Genomic DNA, 15,917 nt, shown 5'->3' on the forward strand with positions numbered 1-15,917 from the left:
TGAGGTATAAAAATCTGTATTTATATTACAAAGACAGAATGGTACAGCACAGTCCCTCCCGGTAAACAGGCAGGTGGGTGACCCAATTCTCTCCGGCGAGGATCTCGTGATGCACAGACCTGGCCAGCACCAGGCCCCCTGGGCAGCCCCAGACTCTGGCACAGAACCTGCCCTATATGGGGCCTGGGGTCAGAGTTCTGTGTACATGGCCATGGGGAGGGAGCCCCAGGTTAGCTGGCCCAGAGAGAGGCAAGGGTTGGGAGAATGGGGGAAGCCTGCCTCACTCAGCAGATGGGGATTGTCTGGGGCAGGCAGGAGGGTGGGGGCCCTCAGGGCTCTAGCTGGGCACACGGGTCCATCAGCCCTGGAGAGCAGACTGGGATGCTGGGCCTCCAAGACCCCAACTACAGAGGCAGGCCCAGAGCTCCAAGGAGAAGCAGCTGTCTTGAAGTCTCCCCAGCCAGCTGGGTCTGCACTGGGGCAGTGGTGGCCTGGTGTAGGGCCAACTCCCAGTGAGGGTGGGGACCCAAACCTTAGCCACCGAGGGCCACAATGGCCCACACAGGTGTTGGAGGGCATATGGATAGAGGTCACAGACTCCCCCGCAGCCCTGTTTGGGTCCCATCTGCTTCCTACAGACTCCACGATGCTCTGTTATCCAACGTGGCCTCAGCTGGGCCCCCTCTGGGTCTCTGGCCACCAGCACCAGCTAACCTATGCGAAAAACAGGGAGCTGGAGGGAGCGGGGCGAAAGCATGTGTGAGCAACCCCTAGTGCTGGACCCTCGCTAGGGGAGGGGCCTCCAGACCACAGTGCCCCTAGGTAGCCAGTGAGGTCAACTCCCTGGCCCACACGGGAACCATGGCCTGAAAAGCCACGGGCTGAACTGCCAGGAAGGTCAGCTGAGGGCCCCAGCTGGTCACCCAGGGAGGACTGTGCTGGCTGGGGTGGGAGCAGAGCTGCCAGCTATTGGGAGAGCTAGTGCTTTAAGATCTGAGAGTGCAGACTATCTGAGGGCCCTAGACTTGTGTCTCCTGCAGCAGGATCTTCTACTCGGGCCCTCCTACCCTGCTCAGAGCCAGCTGGGTGCTCACAAGAAGCACTGTGTGGCACACTTGGCAGATGGGAGAAGCTGGTCTGGGCTCCGGACCCCCAGGGAAGCTGGAAGGAGATGCTGACAGAATCGTTTTCCTTGCAACCACCAGCAAGATATCAGGACAATCTCCCCAGTTCGTGTTCTGCCTCCCACGGGCCTGCTCTCCACGTCATCCCGAGCCCCTGCGGGGCAGGTTCTGTGCCAGAGCTGCTTCCAAGGACCCCTTTCTACCTCAGGAGGCCACCCACCCCAGGGGTGTCCACCGGCGTGACCAAAAACAAACACAAACTTTCTCCACAATCCAGAAATCGGGTACAACGCACCAGAGAGGGAAGCAGACGCAGCTGCAGGCCAGCCCCACAGCACGCCACCCAAATACTGCTGTATGGACGAGGACTTCGGGAACAAAAGGCCAGGAGAAGCTGCCTAATGCCCAAGCCCAGCTACCCAGGGGGAAGGGCTATCTCCATCAGCTGCCAATATCTGAAATCTGGAGCCCTCAGCCCAAGCAGGGGGAGCAGGGAAGGGTCAAGCTGGGGACAAGGGGAGACCATGAGGCCAGGCTGCCCGGCACGCCCCGAGCAACGGGGGCCAGGTGACAGAGAGCCGTCCCCACGACGCCTGACTGGCCCAGCAGTCTTTCACGCACAGAAGGCTGTGGCTGCCAGGAGGGGCTGCCGCCTGGGGAGGAAGCTAGAAGGGCACCTGCGGGGTGGGCCAGGGGCACCCCTTGGGCCACAAGGAAGATGCTGGTGGTGGTGGGTGGGGTGGGGCCAGACACGGGACACAAGGCACACTTGGACAACGGTGACAGACAAGACGAGTCCCTGAGACGCTGGGTCGCTCCCACCCCTCAGCAAACAAGGACACAACAATGGCTAGGAAAATAGAGTACAAAAATCTCATTCAGGAAACTGAGGCAGCACACGCTGATGTCACTTGGCGGGGAGTCCTTAGAGCTTTTTTCTCTTTTTAAAAACATTTCTCGTTTTGGGGAAAAAGCCTCTCTCCTGGGAGCCCCATTCAGGGCTGCTGGGCAGTGCAGCAAAAATTTTTTTTAAAGGTAGATGAGAAAGCCTCCTGAGGACTCTGTAGCTTCAGGCAGCTGCCCCAGTGCACCCCAGCCCCTGGGAAGGGAGCCCCCGCCCTGTGCAGACCGGGCAGGGGAGCCAGGCTGGGGGGAAGAGCCACACACAGGCCTGGAGCCAGCATGTGCCCAGATGAGCCTTGAAGGCCAACCTCCCCAAGACGCGTGCCCTCTGGGTCCAGACCCCGTGTGTCTGCATGTGCGCGTGTGGGCATGTGTGCGTGTGTGCCTAGGCATGTGCGTGTGTACATCTGAGGGACCTACCAGAGCAGAAGCTGCCCAGCTTGGGGCGGGGTGGCCTGGCCTGCCCCCAGGAATCCAGCCCTAGCTCCTGACACCTATAGGGTGCAAAGGCCCCTCTCCACCCACTTGCCCCAGGGTGCTCACCCGAGTCCCGCCCTTCATGGGTCCCTCTGTCCAGGCCTCAGGAGCCTATGTAGACTGACAGACAGATGGACAGATGGACGGAGAGCCACGCCTTCCTTCCTTCCTTCCTTCCTTCCTCGGTCCACTCCTTTCTCCTGGGATCCAGGGTTGGGATCTGAGCTCCCCGCAGTGGTCATTAAGCCCCTCACACGGTGCCCGCCGAGATTTGCAGCAATGATATTTAATACTTCTGGAATGATTAGGAATCTGAGAACAGACCGTGGACAGCTACGCTGGGCTCCGGGACGTGGGAGCTGGGCCCCATCTCCCTGCAGGGGTCCCTGCCCAGCTGGGAGGGATGGGCGGCGCGGTGGGCCCTGACCGGCAGGTGGGCGGAGGCGGGCAGCCCAGGTGGCAGCTGGAGCTTCCAGAATGGCACGGCAGCGGGCCCGTGGAGAGGCTTTCGAGGACTGGAGGGCTGGCGCACTTGGCCGGGTTGGCAGGCGGGCCGAGGAGCCGAGGGCACCGGGCCTACGAAAGGCCAGGGCGGCCAGGCCGCCGGCATGGGGGCCTGTAGCCACCATCGCCGCAGCCGCCGCTCTGCAGGCTGTAGTGGTCGTCCGCATCACTGCTGCTGCCAACACTGTCCAGCTCTCCGGGGCCAAACTCCATGCCCTCTACGTCCACTTCTGGGGAGAACAGAAGGGGCAGGATCAGCAATGGAGGCGCCAGCCGGGGCTCCCTTCAAAGCCAGGGCTGACCTCGGTGGAGGCAGCAGAGGCTCCCGGGACGGGAGTGTGAGGGCTCTGGGTCCTCGGCTTAGGGAGGAACAGGGAGCTCGCAGTTCAGGCCCGCTGCCCTCCATGCCTCAACCTCCTCGTCCGTCCACACTCTGAGTGCTCGTTGCATCTGCTGTCATCCCCAGCCTCCCTAGGGCTGCCTCCTCGGCCAAGCCCACCCCCTTCCCATCTCCCCGCCGGGGGCGCTCCAAGATGCCCACCTTGCTCAGAGTCGTCCGTGGAGACGGCGGAGCCCGTGCTGTCTGTGCGCACGCGTTCCAGACTCTGCATGGACAGCTGCTCCAGCCGCCGCTTCAGGAAGCGGTGTTCCCGCTGCAGCTGCTCCTTGATGCTCAGCGCCCGGCGGTCCTGCTCCTCCAGTTTCTGGGGGTGGGGATGCTGTGAGCAGTGGGGGTGGGGGAACCACCCCCCGGACCAGGACCAGGAACTAGGGCCGAGAGACCTGGGCAGAGCAGATTCTCACACCACCCCAGCCCCCTGGGCTGCCCCCCGACTTGCCAGGGGTTACGGAAGGCACTACTTCCCAGGCCCAGGCTCTGCATCTGCCGACCAGCTCCAGAAAACCCATGGCCATGACCCAACTTGGCCAAGCCAAGTCATGTGGGGGCCCTGGGCTGGCGTGGCCTCCTGGAGGACAGCCTGCCCTCGGTGGTCTTGCCCCCATTGCCCCCCATACTGTGGCTATCCTCCCCCCCGCCGCCTGTCCCTGAGAGCAGCACTCTGTTCTGACAAGCTGGCTGCTCCATGCCTCTCTCCAAGCTCCCGCCACCCTGCCCCAGGGCGCCCCTGCCTGTGCTGGCTTGGAGGCTCTGAGGGGTCCTTTGAGGGACCTTCGACTCCTAAACCAGCAGGTGGTCTCGAGGCCCACCCACCCCCAAAAACAGCTCACTCCATCTACCCCCTCTGTCAGCCCAAGGAGACCAACCCCACCCTCTACCCAGAACCTCCCAACACCCCTGGGCTGCCTGCTTCCACTTCTGGCCTTCCTGCCCCCACCTCTCTTCCACAGCCCAGGGGTCCCAGGAGCCATTTGCACCCACCTTCACCTCTCCCAGCCCGGCATGGCTACATCCTCCACCCCTCCAACACTTCTCGATAAAACCCAGCAGGTACCTGTGCCCCCCTCCACCCTCAGCATCCCCAAGCCCCCACTACCCCAGAGGTTCCCAGTGGATACCTGCTAGGTAGCTCCCTGTCAGGCCCCTGGTCCCTCCCTGGGGTGTACAGGATGGACTGGGGCCAGCTGAGGTTGTGGTAGGGGTGCCACCCTACTCACCTTGATGTGCATCTTGGCCCGCTTTAGGAGGCTCAGCGTGGTATGGCGGGTGCTGTCGGGGCCCAGGGGCACCAGTTGCTTGAGCTGCTCCAGATAGAGTCTTAGTTTGGCTCGTCTGAAAGAGAACACACAAAACCGTCAAGGCCAGGGAGGCAGAGCCAGGGGGACTACAGCGGTGGCAACATAAGGCCTGAGAGGTCTGGGGGCACGAGAGGTGGCCAGCCAGACTCCTGGATGGACCTGCTGAGGGTCCCTCTCCAGGGCTCCCCTCCCAGCCTGGCTGACAGCGTCCCCCAAAGAGCCAGCTACCCACCTTCTGGATTCCCCGAGACAGAGCTGGGGCCCAGGTAGCCAGCCAGCCCAGCACAGCCCTTGGGGTATAGCCTCAGAGCCCTGGCTCACCCTGCAGTCACCACCCACCACAGGAGACCCAGGAGGCCAGGAGACGACCTGCGGCGGTGAGATTAGTGCCTTCCTCGGGCTGCTCCCAGAGGCCCAGGGGACTCCAGGTAAGACTGGCATTCCACTTTCTCAAGTTCAGGGTGGTCTCTGGTCATGTCACCACGGAAACACAAATCTACTGGGGTCAGGGAGGGCCAAGGAGCAGCCCCCTCCCACCCTGAGTTTGGTGCCCCTGAGAGGAGGCTGCTTCCTTCCAAATTTTGACCCTGTGACCATGCAGACAAATGCAGATCTTCACCCAACCACCCTCATAAGACCCAGTGACACTGTTCACACAGTGAGGGGCTCTGGCCCAGGTCCCGCCCATCAGAATCACCACCTTTCCTGGCTGGCAGAGACCCCGGGGGTGGCCACAGCTCACCCTGAAACACATTCTGCCCACGAGGACGGCCGGGGGTCCTCTGCCATGTGCACATACCAGACCCTCCCTGCCTCTGCAGGAGGCCCAACTGCAGCTCTGAGAAGCTCCTGGAGGGCAGGGGGGCATCTGTATGAGGCCTTGACAGCCTGCTGGTCCACTCACACCTTCCCTCACCAACTCCCGGCTATCATCCCGTCCCCAACCTGCCAGAGCCCTGCCCATCCACAGCCCCCTGCTGCAGCAGAGCCTGGGAGGACAGCGAACTGAGGGAGCACCCGAGGCCTGGAAGAAGGGGCAGCCAGGTGCGGGCAGGAGCCTGTTGGCAGAGCCGTGAAAGAAGCCCTTCTCTGCAGAAGGAAGGCCCTATGCCTGTCACCCAGGCCCCTGTGGCACCCTCCCACGGACAGAGCAACCCCCCCCCCCCAACCCCCAGCCCCCCAGCCCACAGCACCCTGGGACCTAGAAGTTGTCCACAAGAACCTCCAGGACATGGCACGGAGATTGTGCTCTGCCTCAAGGCTGAAGGACTTTCAGAGATGAGCTCCCACCTCCACTGGAAGACAGGGCTGGGGAGGGGCACACCAGCAGGGCCACCCGGACTCTGGGAACCTCTGCTCCCATACCTCCAAAGGGCTCCAGGACCCTGCCTGCTGCCCCCACTGAAAACAGGGCTAGGAACACTGGGGCAGGCTGCCAACCCTGCTCCGTGCACAAGGAAGGGCTCACCAGCCAGGGAGCCACCCTCCCACCGTGGGCCCTGCTGTCCTGCCCCGTTCATGGCTGGGGGGGTGGCTTGCCCATTTGCACTCCAACAAATGGCAATTCTAACAATCTACTGCTTAGGTAAGCAGTATGTGATCTTTGTGTAGAATCAAAAACTGCAAATCAAGACAAAGAAAAATAAATGGAAAGTACCCCGAGTCCCACCATCACTTTGGTGTACTCCACATTTTCGCATCACAAGTGCTCAGCGTACGGAACCACCTACGTGACAAGGGACCCAATACTGTTTAAGAAACTCAAACAGCAGACGCACACGAGAGACGCAACAGGACACAATGAAGAACAGGAGGCATGCGTCTCCGGGTGACACGGTTGGCAACGTTTATTTCTTTAGCTTTATGGTTTTTTGTTTTTGTATTTTCAGGCTTTCTATGCTAAAATAAAATACCACATATTACTTTTACAATCAGAAAGAGAATTTGTACAAGAAAGAAAAAACACAGCTAAAAGACAAATAACAGCAGAAAAATATCTGTAATACACATAAAAGACAAACGGTTAGTATTTGTGACATTTTGAGCTCATACACATCGAAAATAAAAAGAGGAGTACCTTACTGTGGAAATGGGCGAAGGACACACACAGGCAAGCTGCAGAACACAGAGCACTAAGCTAACATGAAACCCAGTCGGCCGCGTAGCCCATGAGGAAACCCAAGCCCGGCAGGGGAGGCCGTCATCCAGGCCTGCCTGCCAAGACCGGCTGGCTCTGGGGCTAGCCAGTGTGCAGTCGGCCACACGTCGTGGGGTCACTGGGGGAGGGGAGCAAACAGGGACTACGCACCCAATTGCCATGGCAGCAACTTGAAACCTTGGTCAACACTCGCACCAGACCCCAGGGTGACAAGGTGTGCTGCAGGGCTGAGGGGCACGAAACAGAGGCCACAGCTAAGAGCACGGGCAGCACAGCCACGTGTCGGTGTCGGCACAGGGATGGCAGCGGTGGCGAAGGCACTGACACAGGACAGCCCTCGCGTGGTGGCAGGTGAAAGGTCAAGTTATGAAACAGTGGATAACAAGGTCCCCTTCTTATCCATGTTAGTATCCGTGGGGGGGGGGGGGGGGGCAGGTGGCCTCCCAGCCACCTAGGGTGGCTCTCTCTGGGAGAGGAGAGGCACCGGGGTCCCCCGAGCATCCATCATAGACATGGACAGACTGTTTTAGAAATCCTAAAGCAGAGCCTCCTCAAGGGACAAAGACAGTCTGCGGGATCATCCCCGTGCGATGCTGAGCACTAGACAATGCAGCTGCCCGAGTCCCCAGGGCACTTGGCCAGGACTGCAGTCTCGGTGGGGCCAGGACCCAGTTCTGCCAAGCACGGGCTGTTGGGGCCCGGGCAGGTCCCCACCCTTGTTGGCCCGGGTGGTCTGCCCCTGTGGGGAGCGGGGGGGTGGTGATGCTGAGGCCCCGCCGCCCAGGGCTACTCTGGGTCCAGCCAAGCCCTCCTCCAAGGCTGCCACAGTGCCCCCGGCCCACCGCCAGCGCCCTGTGGCTGTCCTGGCGTTCCTGGGAGCTTTGAAAATTCACCACTTCCTGAAGGAAGCCTGTAGGATTCAGGAGGCAGGACCTGCCTCTGGGAATCACTGCATTAGTGTTAACAGCAGCTCGGTCTCTGGCTGCCGGCCACAGCCCAGCTCTGGACACAGGTCCTTCCTAGCTTCTCACCACGAGCCCCCACCCCCATCCCCGCTCCCGAGAGGAAGACCCAGAGCTCCTGAGCCATGTCCCCCAGTGTCTGCACGGCCACGCACTGAGCCAGGCCTGGCTGCTTGGAGAAAAGAGAGACGCAGTGAACTGTGGCTCCCTTGAGGGGTGCAGCAGGCGCTGGGGTTGGGGGCAGGGAGGCAAGCACAGGCCCGGTTGCTCCTTCTGCTCACCTGCACCTTCTGCTTGTCAGGGGATTTATAAAGATCGTGAGCCCCTGCGCTAGATGGTGGGAGCTCCATACCTCCACCCACAAAGGTTGAAGCCTGGAGCTGGGGCCAGGAGCCTCACCCTGCCTGGGAGCACCTGACCTCCGTGGCTGCCTGGGGTCAGCAGTGGAGTGTCAGCCTTAGCAGACCCGCAGGAACTGCTTCCTACGAGGCCTGGGAGGAGGATCAGGGCCAGGCTGCATGGGCCTGAGGGTGACCAGGCTGGCTCAAACAGGCAAGGGGAAATCCCACAGGCCCAATGGAGGCACACCTCCAGGGAAGGCAATGTCCAGGGCCTGTGCACCCCTCTCCCCGGAGCTGGCTGGGTGATCCAGCCAGTGCTTCTTTCCTTCCTGTGGCCAGCGGCCAGCAGCATCCTGCCATCAGCGCTGGGCAGCCACAGGCACAGCCATGACCCCAGTCCCCACCAGGGGCTCCTCATGGCTATCCACAGCTGCCTATTGGCTAGCCAGGAACAGGACCCTGCACTGGGATGGGGAAGTGGACAGAGATCTCAAGTCACCCATCTATCCAGCTTCTGTGTCTCAAAAAGGCCCCAAGGCCCAGCCTGTCAGGGCGAGCTTTGGTAGAAGGTGACTGAGGCCAAGGCCAGGGTCAAGGGCAGCCATGACCATGGCACCCACCCTCCCTCGGCCTCGTCCCCTCTGTCTGCATGAGGGGCTGTCTTCCCAGGCACCACCCTAGGAAGCCTTCTCCAAAACACCCCCTGCCATGTGTCTGTCCAGGCTCCCCGGTCTCAGCGGAGACTGGCCACCTCCTCCAGCCAGGGAGCAAGCCTGGGGCCTGCCTGGCTCTCAGGGCCCCTGCACCTGCCCCACCTCCATGGCCTCCCGGGAGCCCCTCAAACACAGGACCAGTCCAGGAAGTACAGTTCCTCCAGAGAACACTGCGTCCTGTCCCTGCCCAGCGCCCGCCCAGCTGAGGGCTGAATCCCAGGGGAGCGGAAGCTGGTGCTGCTGTAGGCGTAGAGCAGGGGCGGGTGGAGGACACACAGAACTGGCCAAGCTCCAAGCCTTCCCAGAGCAGGCTGCGAGTTCAGCTGTATGCAGAAGCCCCCCTCCCACGCTGACCCAAGAAGGGGGGAAAGAGCTGGCCCATTTCACAGATGGGAGCAAAGCTCAGGAAAAAGCTATCATGTGCCGTCCCTTGGTCCTGGCACCACAGCTCCTGCCTTCAGGGCCTCCGTACCCACCCCCAGCTCCCACCGCCCCACTGAAATCCAGGAGGGTCCCTGTCTGCAGGGCTGAGCCTGTCTGTGCCTTGTCCCTACTTCAGGGGAGGCCCAGGGTGAAGGAGCCCCTGAGGGTACAGCCAGGCCTACAGCACCCAAGCTGGGGTCAGCCAGGGAGGGGCCCTGGGACCTAGCTCTGGCAACAGTGCTGCCCTGCCCTGCTTCTCTCCCCAAGCCCTCCCACTCCCTAGAGGACCGAGCATAGACCCAGACTCACAGCCAGTAGGTGGGCATGAAGGGGGCTCCCCTGGATCCCACCCTGAACCAAAGCATCCCCTCAGGCCCATGTGGCCAGAGACTGGGTACCCTTCCCAGTGGCCCCGCACAAGACCAGCAGGAGCTCCTTGGAAGACAGGCCCCAGGGTGCAGGGGACCCCAGACTAAGAGAGCCAAACCCTCCTGGCTGGAAGCCGGCATCCTAAGGGCTCATATGCTGCTCCCGAAGGGGCTTAGATATGGCTCTCCTCCTCCAGAGAGCATGGCCTGACCATCACCCAGCACAGGGGGTCCTGCTCCAAGACCCTGCCCCCCACTCATAACTTCCAAAGGCAGCGCCTGGGGCCCCATCTCCGGACCCCTGGCATAGGACCCCAGCCTGGCAGCACCATAGGCCACACCCAGGACACATTAGGAGGCATGGGGCTCTGGCCACAGCATCCCCACAGCAGAAGTGGGGGGTGGGATGCATCAGGCGACTCATAAGGGGGACCAGGAGTGGGGGACAGGGGATCACTTACCTGTGCTTTTCTAGTTCATTGTGTGAAGACCTGTTTAGAGAGACAGAAAGACAGAGCTCACTCTGCTGCCTGGTCAACAGGACAGGAATGACAGCATAACTTGGGGGCCTGGGGACCTGCCAACAGTGGCAGAAAGGGTCTGGGCCCCAGGATGCCTCAGGCTGGGCAGGGCCAGTGCAGGAGAGTGGCTGCCTAGTGAAGACAGGGGTGGGAGAACTGGCACTAAGTGACAAGGAGAGGAGACACAGAATTGCAGCTGTATCCAGAGGTGCCTAGGGCTACCTGGCTTATTTCGGGAGGCCTGTGGGGGCTTTGGCCAGCAGGAGGGCCCAAGACCCCTTCCAGAAGGTACTAGGAGTACTAGGACTAACCCACCCTGTGCTCCCCAGACTTCCCAGGCCCTGAGCCACCAGCCTTCTCTGTTCCCCTCTCCTAGAGGCCAGCGGTATCTTTGGAACTACGGGAGTTAGCACAGAGAGTCAAGGGAAGGTGAGCACAGACACGGGGTAGTCTGGCCTGGACCCAGCCGGAGCACCATTCTCACCCTGCTGGTCTCTCCCACCTGCATCGTCATAGCTCACTGTAGCACTGGGGGCACCCAGCACTGGGGACACCCAGCCCCAAAAGGATCAGCACATAAGGATGCCTCCACCACGTGGATGCTCCCCAGGCCAGTGGGCAGGAGGTAAAATGAGGCTGGCCCTTACTTCCTTCTGGGGCCATGGTCTGGGTACAGGGACCCTATCTGCTGCTCAAGCTCTGCCCAGCTGGCCCATCCAGACAGGAGTACAGAGTCCTGAGTGCCCTGGCTGGCAGGGCCACAGCACATGCCTTGCAGGACAGTAATACAGCAGGGCCAATCTCCCAGCTCCCATCATCCTTGCAGTCCAGGTGGGGACTTCATGGACAACCAGGGCTCCTAGGCCTGCCTGGCTGCCTCGCATGTGAGCAGAGGGCACTCAGGCAATCCTATGTCCACCTCAGGGGACACCCAGATTGAGTGCTGTGTTCCCTACCCCTCACTCTTTTCAGGAGCTTCTACTGACCTCTGCCTGCCTGCCCTTACTCTCCTGCTCCAAGAACTGTGGACAGTGTGTCGCCCATCCCCATCCCACAAGCCGGAGTGCCTGCCCATCCTTCCCACCTCTGCAGCCTGCCATGATCCATGGCCCCACCAAAGCCAACTAGGGCCCAAGGCCTCCCCTCTGCTCAGCAGGGCAGTCAGCCCCGGGGCCTCCCTATGCAGTGTTAGGAGAGCCTGGAGGACCCGCTGGTCACATGAGCTAGGCAGGTAGCTTCAACCTCTGCCGGGACTGGCCAGGACCAGGAGGGAGCAAAGCCATCAGCTCCGCAAGGTCTGAACCACAGTCCCTCCGTGTGGGTCTGGAGGTCTGCTCACGTGTGGATGTAAAGGTCAGTGAGTGTCCTTCGATACAGAGAGCTGCACCTGGCCACTCCCTTCCAGGCCGGGCTAGACCCCATCCTGGAGGGTGGGGGGGGGGTCACTCCTTGGCTAGCTAGAGGCCCAGAGCCCCTCTTGGGGCCCCTCCCAGGTCCAGACACCTGTGATAGCCTATGGCAGGTTTGTAACATGGGTCCCAGGAACACCCTCCTTGGGCCTGGGGAGAGGGGGGACCCCAGGCTGGGGCTCTGCTAGGTACATTCCTGGCATCCCTTGGCTCACCCTGCGCCAGCAGCCCCAAGCAGGTACTCTCCTGGCCATGTTCTCCAAGAACCTGCGCCCCAGCAGCCTGGCTCCAGTTCCCTCTTGCTGAACCACTGTCCCCCACAGCCCTTCCTGGGACTTGTGGGGCCTCCACACACACACATTGCCCTCCCGCCCTCCTCCTCACCCTGGTCCCAGCAGTGCCCATCCTTTTCCCTCATCATGGTGAGATGAAGACGCCTTTCAGGGTGGCATTGCCCCACCAGCCAAGTCAGGGCCCCAGATTCTCTAGGCCCTGCTTGGTCCTTGCCCCCGGTCTGGGCCCAGAGGAACAGCAAAGAAGAGCACTGCAGCCCAGGAGACCACCTTGGCTCCCCCCAGAGCCCTGAAGGTCTTTGCCTGGCAGAATGGAGAAGGCCAGGAGCCCACCTCAGGATGGGGGTCCCAGGGATGGGATGGTGGCTCCAGGCAAGGAATTCAATTTCTCTGTTCCTGTTTCCTCAGCCTTCACATGCAGATAAAAATAACGCATCTGTCCTGGGTTGGGCAAACAGTAGCAGATCCTGACCTACTCAGCACCCTGAAGCCCCCAGAGTCTTAGCTGGGATTCTGATTATCAACTCTGGGTACCTCGTGGGAGTCCAAGGTCATGCCCAGGAGTTCTCCATGGGCCCCAGGGTGTTTAGGGGCAGTGAGAGCCAACAGCGGGGCCTGGCTGGCTTATCCAGGAGGCCTGAGGCCGGGGTGCCCCCCTCACATATCTCTTCCCAAACTGTCCTCAGCAGGGGGCCAGGGGCTGGCATTGGGAGGCCCGTCCAGCCAAGGCAGATGGAGACTCAACCAACTCCTTGCCAGGCCCAGGACGCCAGGACGTCACAGGAGATGGGTCCTTGTGCCAGCCTTTCTGTTTCCCAAGAACGGGCAGGCCACAGGAATGAGCCGCACCCTCTGCCAAGGGGCCCTGAAGCCCCCTGCAAGCCCAGCTCCCCGCCTGGTGACATGGTCCAGAGCCAAAGCAGGCCCCCAGGCACTGTCAGGTATGGGGTGGTCTTCATGGCAGCGGGGAGAGTGGAACCCCACAGAGCCCTAGCTCGGGGTCCTTCCCCCTCCGCAGGGATGTGCACCCCAGCTTTCTCTTCTCCAGCCTGGGAACAAGGCCAAAAGAAGGGAGGTGGGGGAGGGCCGCTGCACAGCGGCCTGCACCTCTTCCGGCTCCCCTTCAAAAGGGCCTCTTGTCCCAAAGAGGGGGCCCCTCCACTTGTCGCCGCGGTTCCACCAATGTTAGCAGACTGGTCAGGAGAATGGACTCCGCGGTGGGGTAGGGGCCCCGGGCAGGGCCTCCGTGCGCCTTCATTGTCGGGGCCCCCCGGGGGTGGGCGTACTCCGCCCAGCACCAGGAGAGATGCGGCCCACCCTCCCGCGACCAGCAGAGGCCAGGGCGGGCCATCCCACGCTGCTGTGCTCTGAGCCTCAGTTTCCCCGGACTCGCGGGGCAGCGGCCCGTGCCCCCGACAACTTTTCTCGTGGCCGGAAAAGTCCGGAACAACTTGGGAGCGGGAGCGGCTGCGGGAGGAGACCCCGAGCCGCGGGCGCTGTACGCGTGGCACTGTTTACGCGAGAGGCTGAGGAGGCGCGGCCCGCGGGAAGATGGCGACGGCGCGGGCGGGGCCGGCCGGGCGGGGCTGCGGCCGCGGCCCGGGCGCGCCTCCTCCTCCAGGCTGGCCGCCGGGGCGCGCGGCCAGCGGCGGGGCCGCGGAGCGGGGGTCGGGGCCGGCGAAGGGGGGCGCTCCGAGGGGCGCCTCGGGGACCGGGCTGGGGGGCGACCGCGCGGGGGGCGGTACCTGTTGTTCGGGGCCTTGCGCACCAGGCCGGCCGCCTTTGTCTTCTTCCTGGCGAAGTCGCCGTCGAAGGGCAGCACCGAGGCGTAGCCATGCTCAGCCTCTGCGGACACACGGCGCGGTCAGCGGCCCCGCCCCGGCCCGGCCCCGCCGCCGCCGCCGCCCGCCCGCCCGCGGCCCGGAGCACAAAGGGGCGCGGGCGCTACCTCGGTCCCTGCGCTCCAGGTACTCGGCCGCCTCCAGCAGGATCAGCAGGGAATTCAGCTCCATCGTCCGCCCGCGCGCGCACGCCCCCGCTCTCCGGGACGGCGGCGGCCGCTGCCCGGCCCTCTCCGGCCGGCTCCGCTCGCCGCCCGCCCCGCGCGCCCGGCGGCCCCACTTCCCCGACTCCGCCGACTCCCTGCGCTCTCGGCCGCCACCCTCCGCCTCGGGCCCTCAAATTGACACATAAGGGCGAGCGGCGGCCGGCGCAGCCAATGGGGGCCGGCGCTCCTGCCCCGGGGGCGGGCGCTGGGCCGGGCCGGGGCCAATGGGAGCTGGCCGAACGCCTCGGGCCGGGCCGAGAATGTTGACAGATGCGAAGCTCGGTTCCGATAGGCCCGCCGCGGTAGTAACAATTTAGAAGCCCAAGCTTAGCAACAGCACGTGGTGGCCCGGCCCCCGCGCTCGCTGACTGGCGGCTGGCGTGCATGTTAAGTAGGCGCCATGCGCCGATTGGCCCAGAGTGGTCTATGTAAAATAGGGACCGCGGACCAATGGGTGGCGGCGGGGCGCGCGGCCAATGAGGGCGCCGCGGCCGGACGCGTTGCCGAGAGGAAGCGAAGAGCCGTGGGACCTCAAGCCGCGGTGCCCGCGCCCCAGGGTCCGTTAGGGTGCGGGGAGCGTCGGGTGCTCCTGGCAGGTCCGTGGGGTCTGAACGTGTGCAAGAACCTGTTGCCCGGGGACAGCCGCCGCAGCTCTGGCTCCGCGGGAGCACGGGACCTCGTGGTCTCCTCGGGGGTGGCGCGTGGGCTGCGCACGACACCGCTTCCCGCCGGACGCAGAGTGACCCCAGCGAAGGGCGGAGCTCGGGAGAGGGGCGTAGAGGATCAGCGCCCAAAGCCAGATTTCCTTGAGCCGCATCTCGACAGGGAGAGGCCCGGGGAGGAAGGGGCCCTCAAGAGTGGACGGTTGCGTGCTCGCGTCTGGTCTGCAGAGTGGGCACATTCCCAGACATTCCGGGCATTGGTCCCCTCTGGCCAAGGAAGCGGTTTCTGGGGAAGAGCATTGCCCTCTGTGGGAGGGGAGCAAGGCCCTCATCGAGCTCCCGGCTGTTGCATGGCCCCTAGTGGCTCCTGCCCCTCAGCTGGCTCCGTGAGAACTGGCAGCCTGGACGCAGCCCCAGACTGGCCCTGGGTCCCCTCGGTGTTCCTTCTCGCTAGTTGTTGAGACTAGTAGCCTGGGAGCCCCTGAGGAGGGGACGGGCAGGTTGGAGAGTGTGAGCATAAGGTAGCTGGACCCTGACCATCCTGCCCAGAGTTCAACATGGGGTACTGCTGCTGCCAACAAAACAACCAAAACTAAACATCTCAGCACTTCCTGTCCTGGGATCTGCTAGAGGTTTCATATGCATTCCCTTGGGAGTTTCTGAATTCCCCAATTTACAGGTAAGCCAGGAATCCTGAGGTGTGGGGACTGGCCAGGGTCTCCTTGCAATCCCAGGGGCAGGTAGATGAGCGCTACCCTAAATGTGACCTGGGCCTGGTAACCCAGGAGCATGGAGACCAAGACCCCTCCTGGCCTCACATTACTTGCTGGGGGTGGGAACTACAGCTGCGTGACCTGAGAAATGGGGTTAGGGATGTGTTGTCTACACCCCACCCTTCCCAGCAGAGCTCAGCAGGAGCCAATAGGGATCACAGCTACTGCCATTAGATAGCCCTGCATGGACATTAAGACAACCCCTTGACAGGAACCCCAGCCCTTCTTGCTCCTGCCTCACGATCCAGGACAGAGCCCTGGATCATGCTGCACAGGGTAAAGGAAGGTGCCAGTTCTGGGGGCACAGAGGCTTGCAGAGTTCAGGGGTATAGGAAGCAGGACCCCAGGCTCACCAGCTGGTGGTCAGCATTTTGCAGATCCCCACCAGAGGGGAATCCTAAGGGACTTATGTCCCTGCATCCCTCACCCTCAGTGGCAGAGTCCCTTCATCCCTGCTTATGTGAAGGGTAGGTTGCTGCCCCAGTCCTAGAGCTGGCAGCTTGTCCATGATACCTGCCAAAGGCCCACCCTACAAACTGCC

At 62.6% G+C, this 15,917-nt stretch overlaps 1 protein-coding gene across 1 annotated transcript; it reads right to left on the reverse strand.

The window, feature by feature from the left end:
- On the reverse strand, nt 1-14,067 carry MXD4 (MAX dimerization protein 4). The gene is made up of 6 exons (XM_032333606.1): nt 13,843-14,067; nt 13,640-13,739; nt 10,133-10,162; nt 4,626-4,740; nt 3,550-3,712; nt 1-3,238 (listed from the first exon to the last, which is right to left on the reverse strand). The coding sequence occupies exons 1-6, from the start codon at nt 13,904-13,906 to the stop codon at nt 3,081-3,083; spliced, it is 630 nt and encodes a 209-aa protein (XP_032189497.1). The 5' UTR covers nt 13,907-14,067; the 3' UTR covers nt 1-3,080.
- Between the last annotated feature and the right edge of the window lie 1,850 nt (nt 14,068-15,917).

Source organism: Mustela erminea, chromosome 2, assembly GCF_009829155.1.
Source record: "Mustela erminea isolate mMusErm1 chromosome 2, mMusErm1.Pri, whole genome shotgun sequence".
In the NCBI taxonomy this organism is placed as follows: domain Eukaryota; kingdom Metazoa; phylum Chordata; class Mammalia; order Carnivora; family Mustelidae; genus Mustela; species Mustela erminea.

Bases quoted from the DNA above. Each gene is read 5' to 3' on its own strand.
- MXD4 (XM_032333606.1), bottom strand. From the start codon at position 13,906: ATGGAGCTGAATTCCCTGCTGATCCTGCTGGAGGCGGCCGAGTACCTG. The intron at 10,163-13,639 runs GTACCGCCCCCC...CTCTCTAAACAG, and splicing joins CGCAAGGCCCCGAACAACAG to GTCTTCACACAATGAACTAG. The intron at 4,741-10,132 runs GTAAGTGATCCC...GTTCTCTTTCAG, and splicing joins AATGAACTAGAAAAGCACAG to ACGAGCCAAACTAAGACTCT.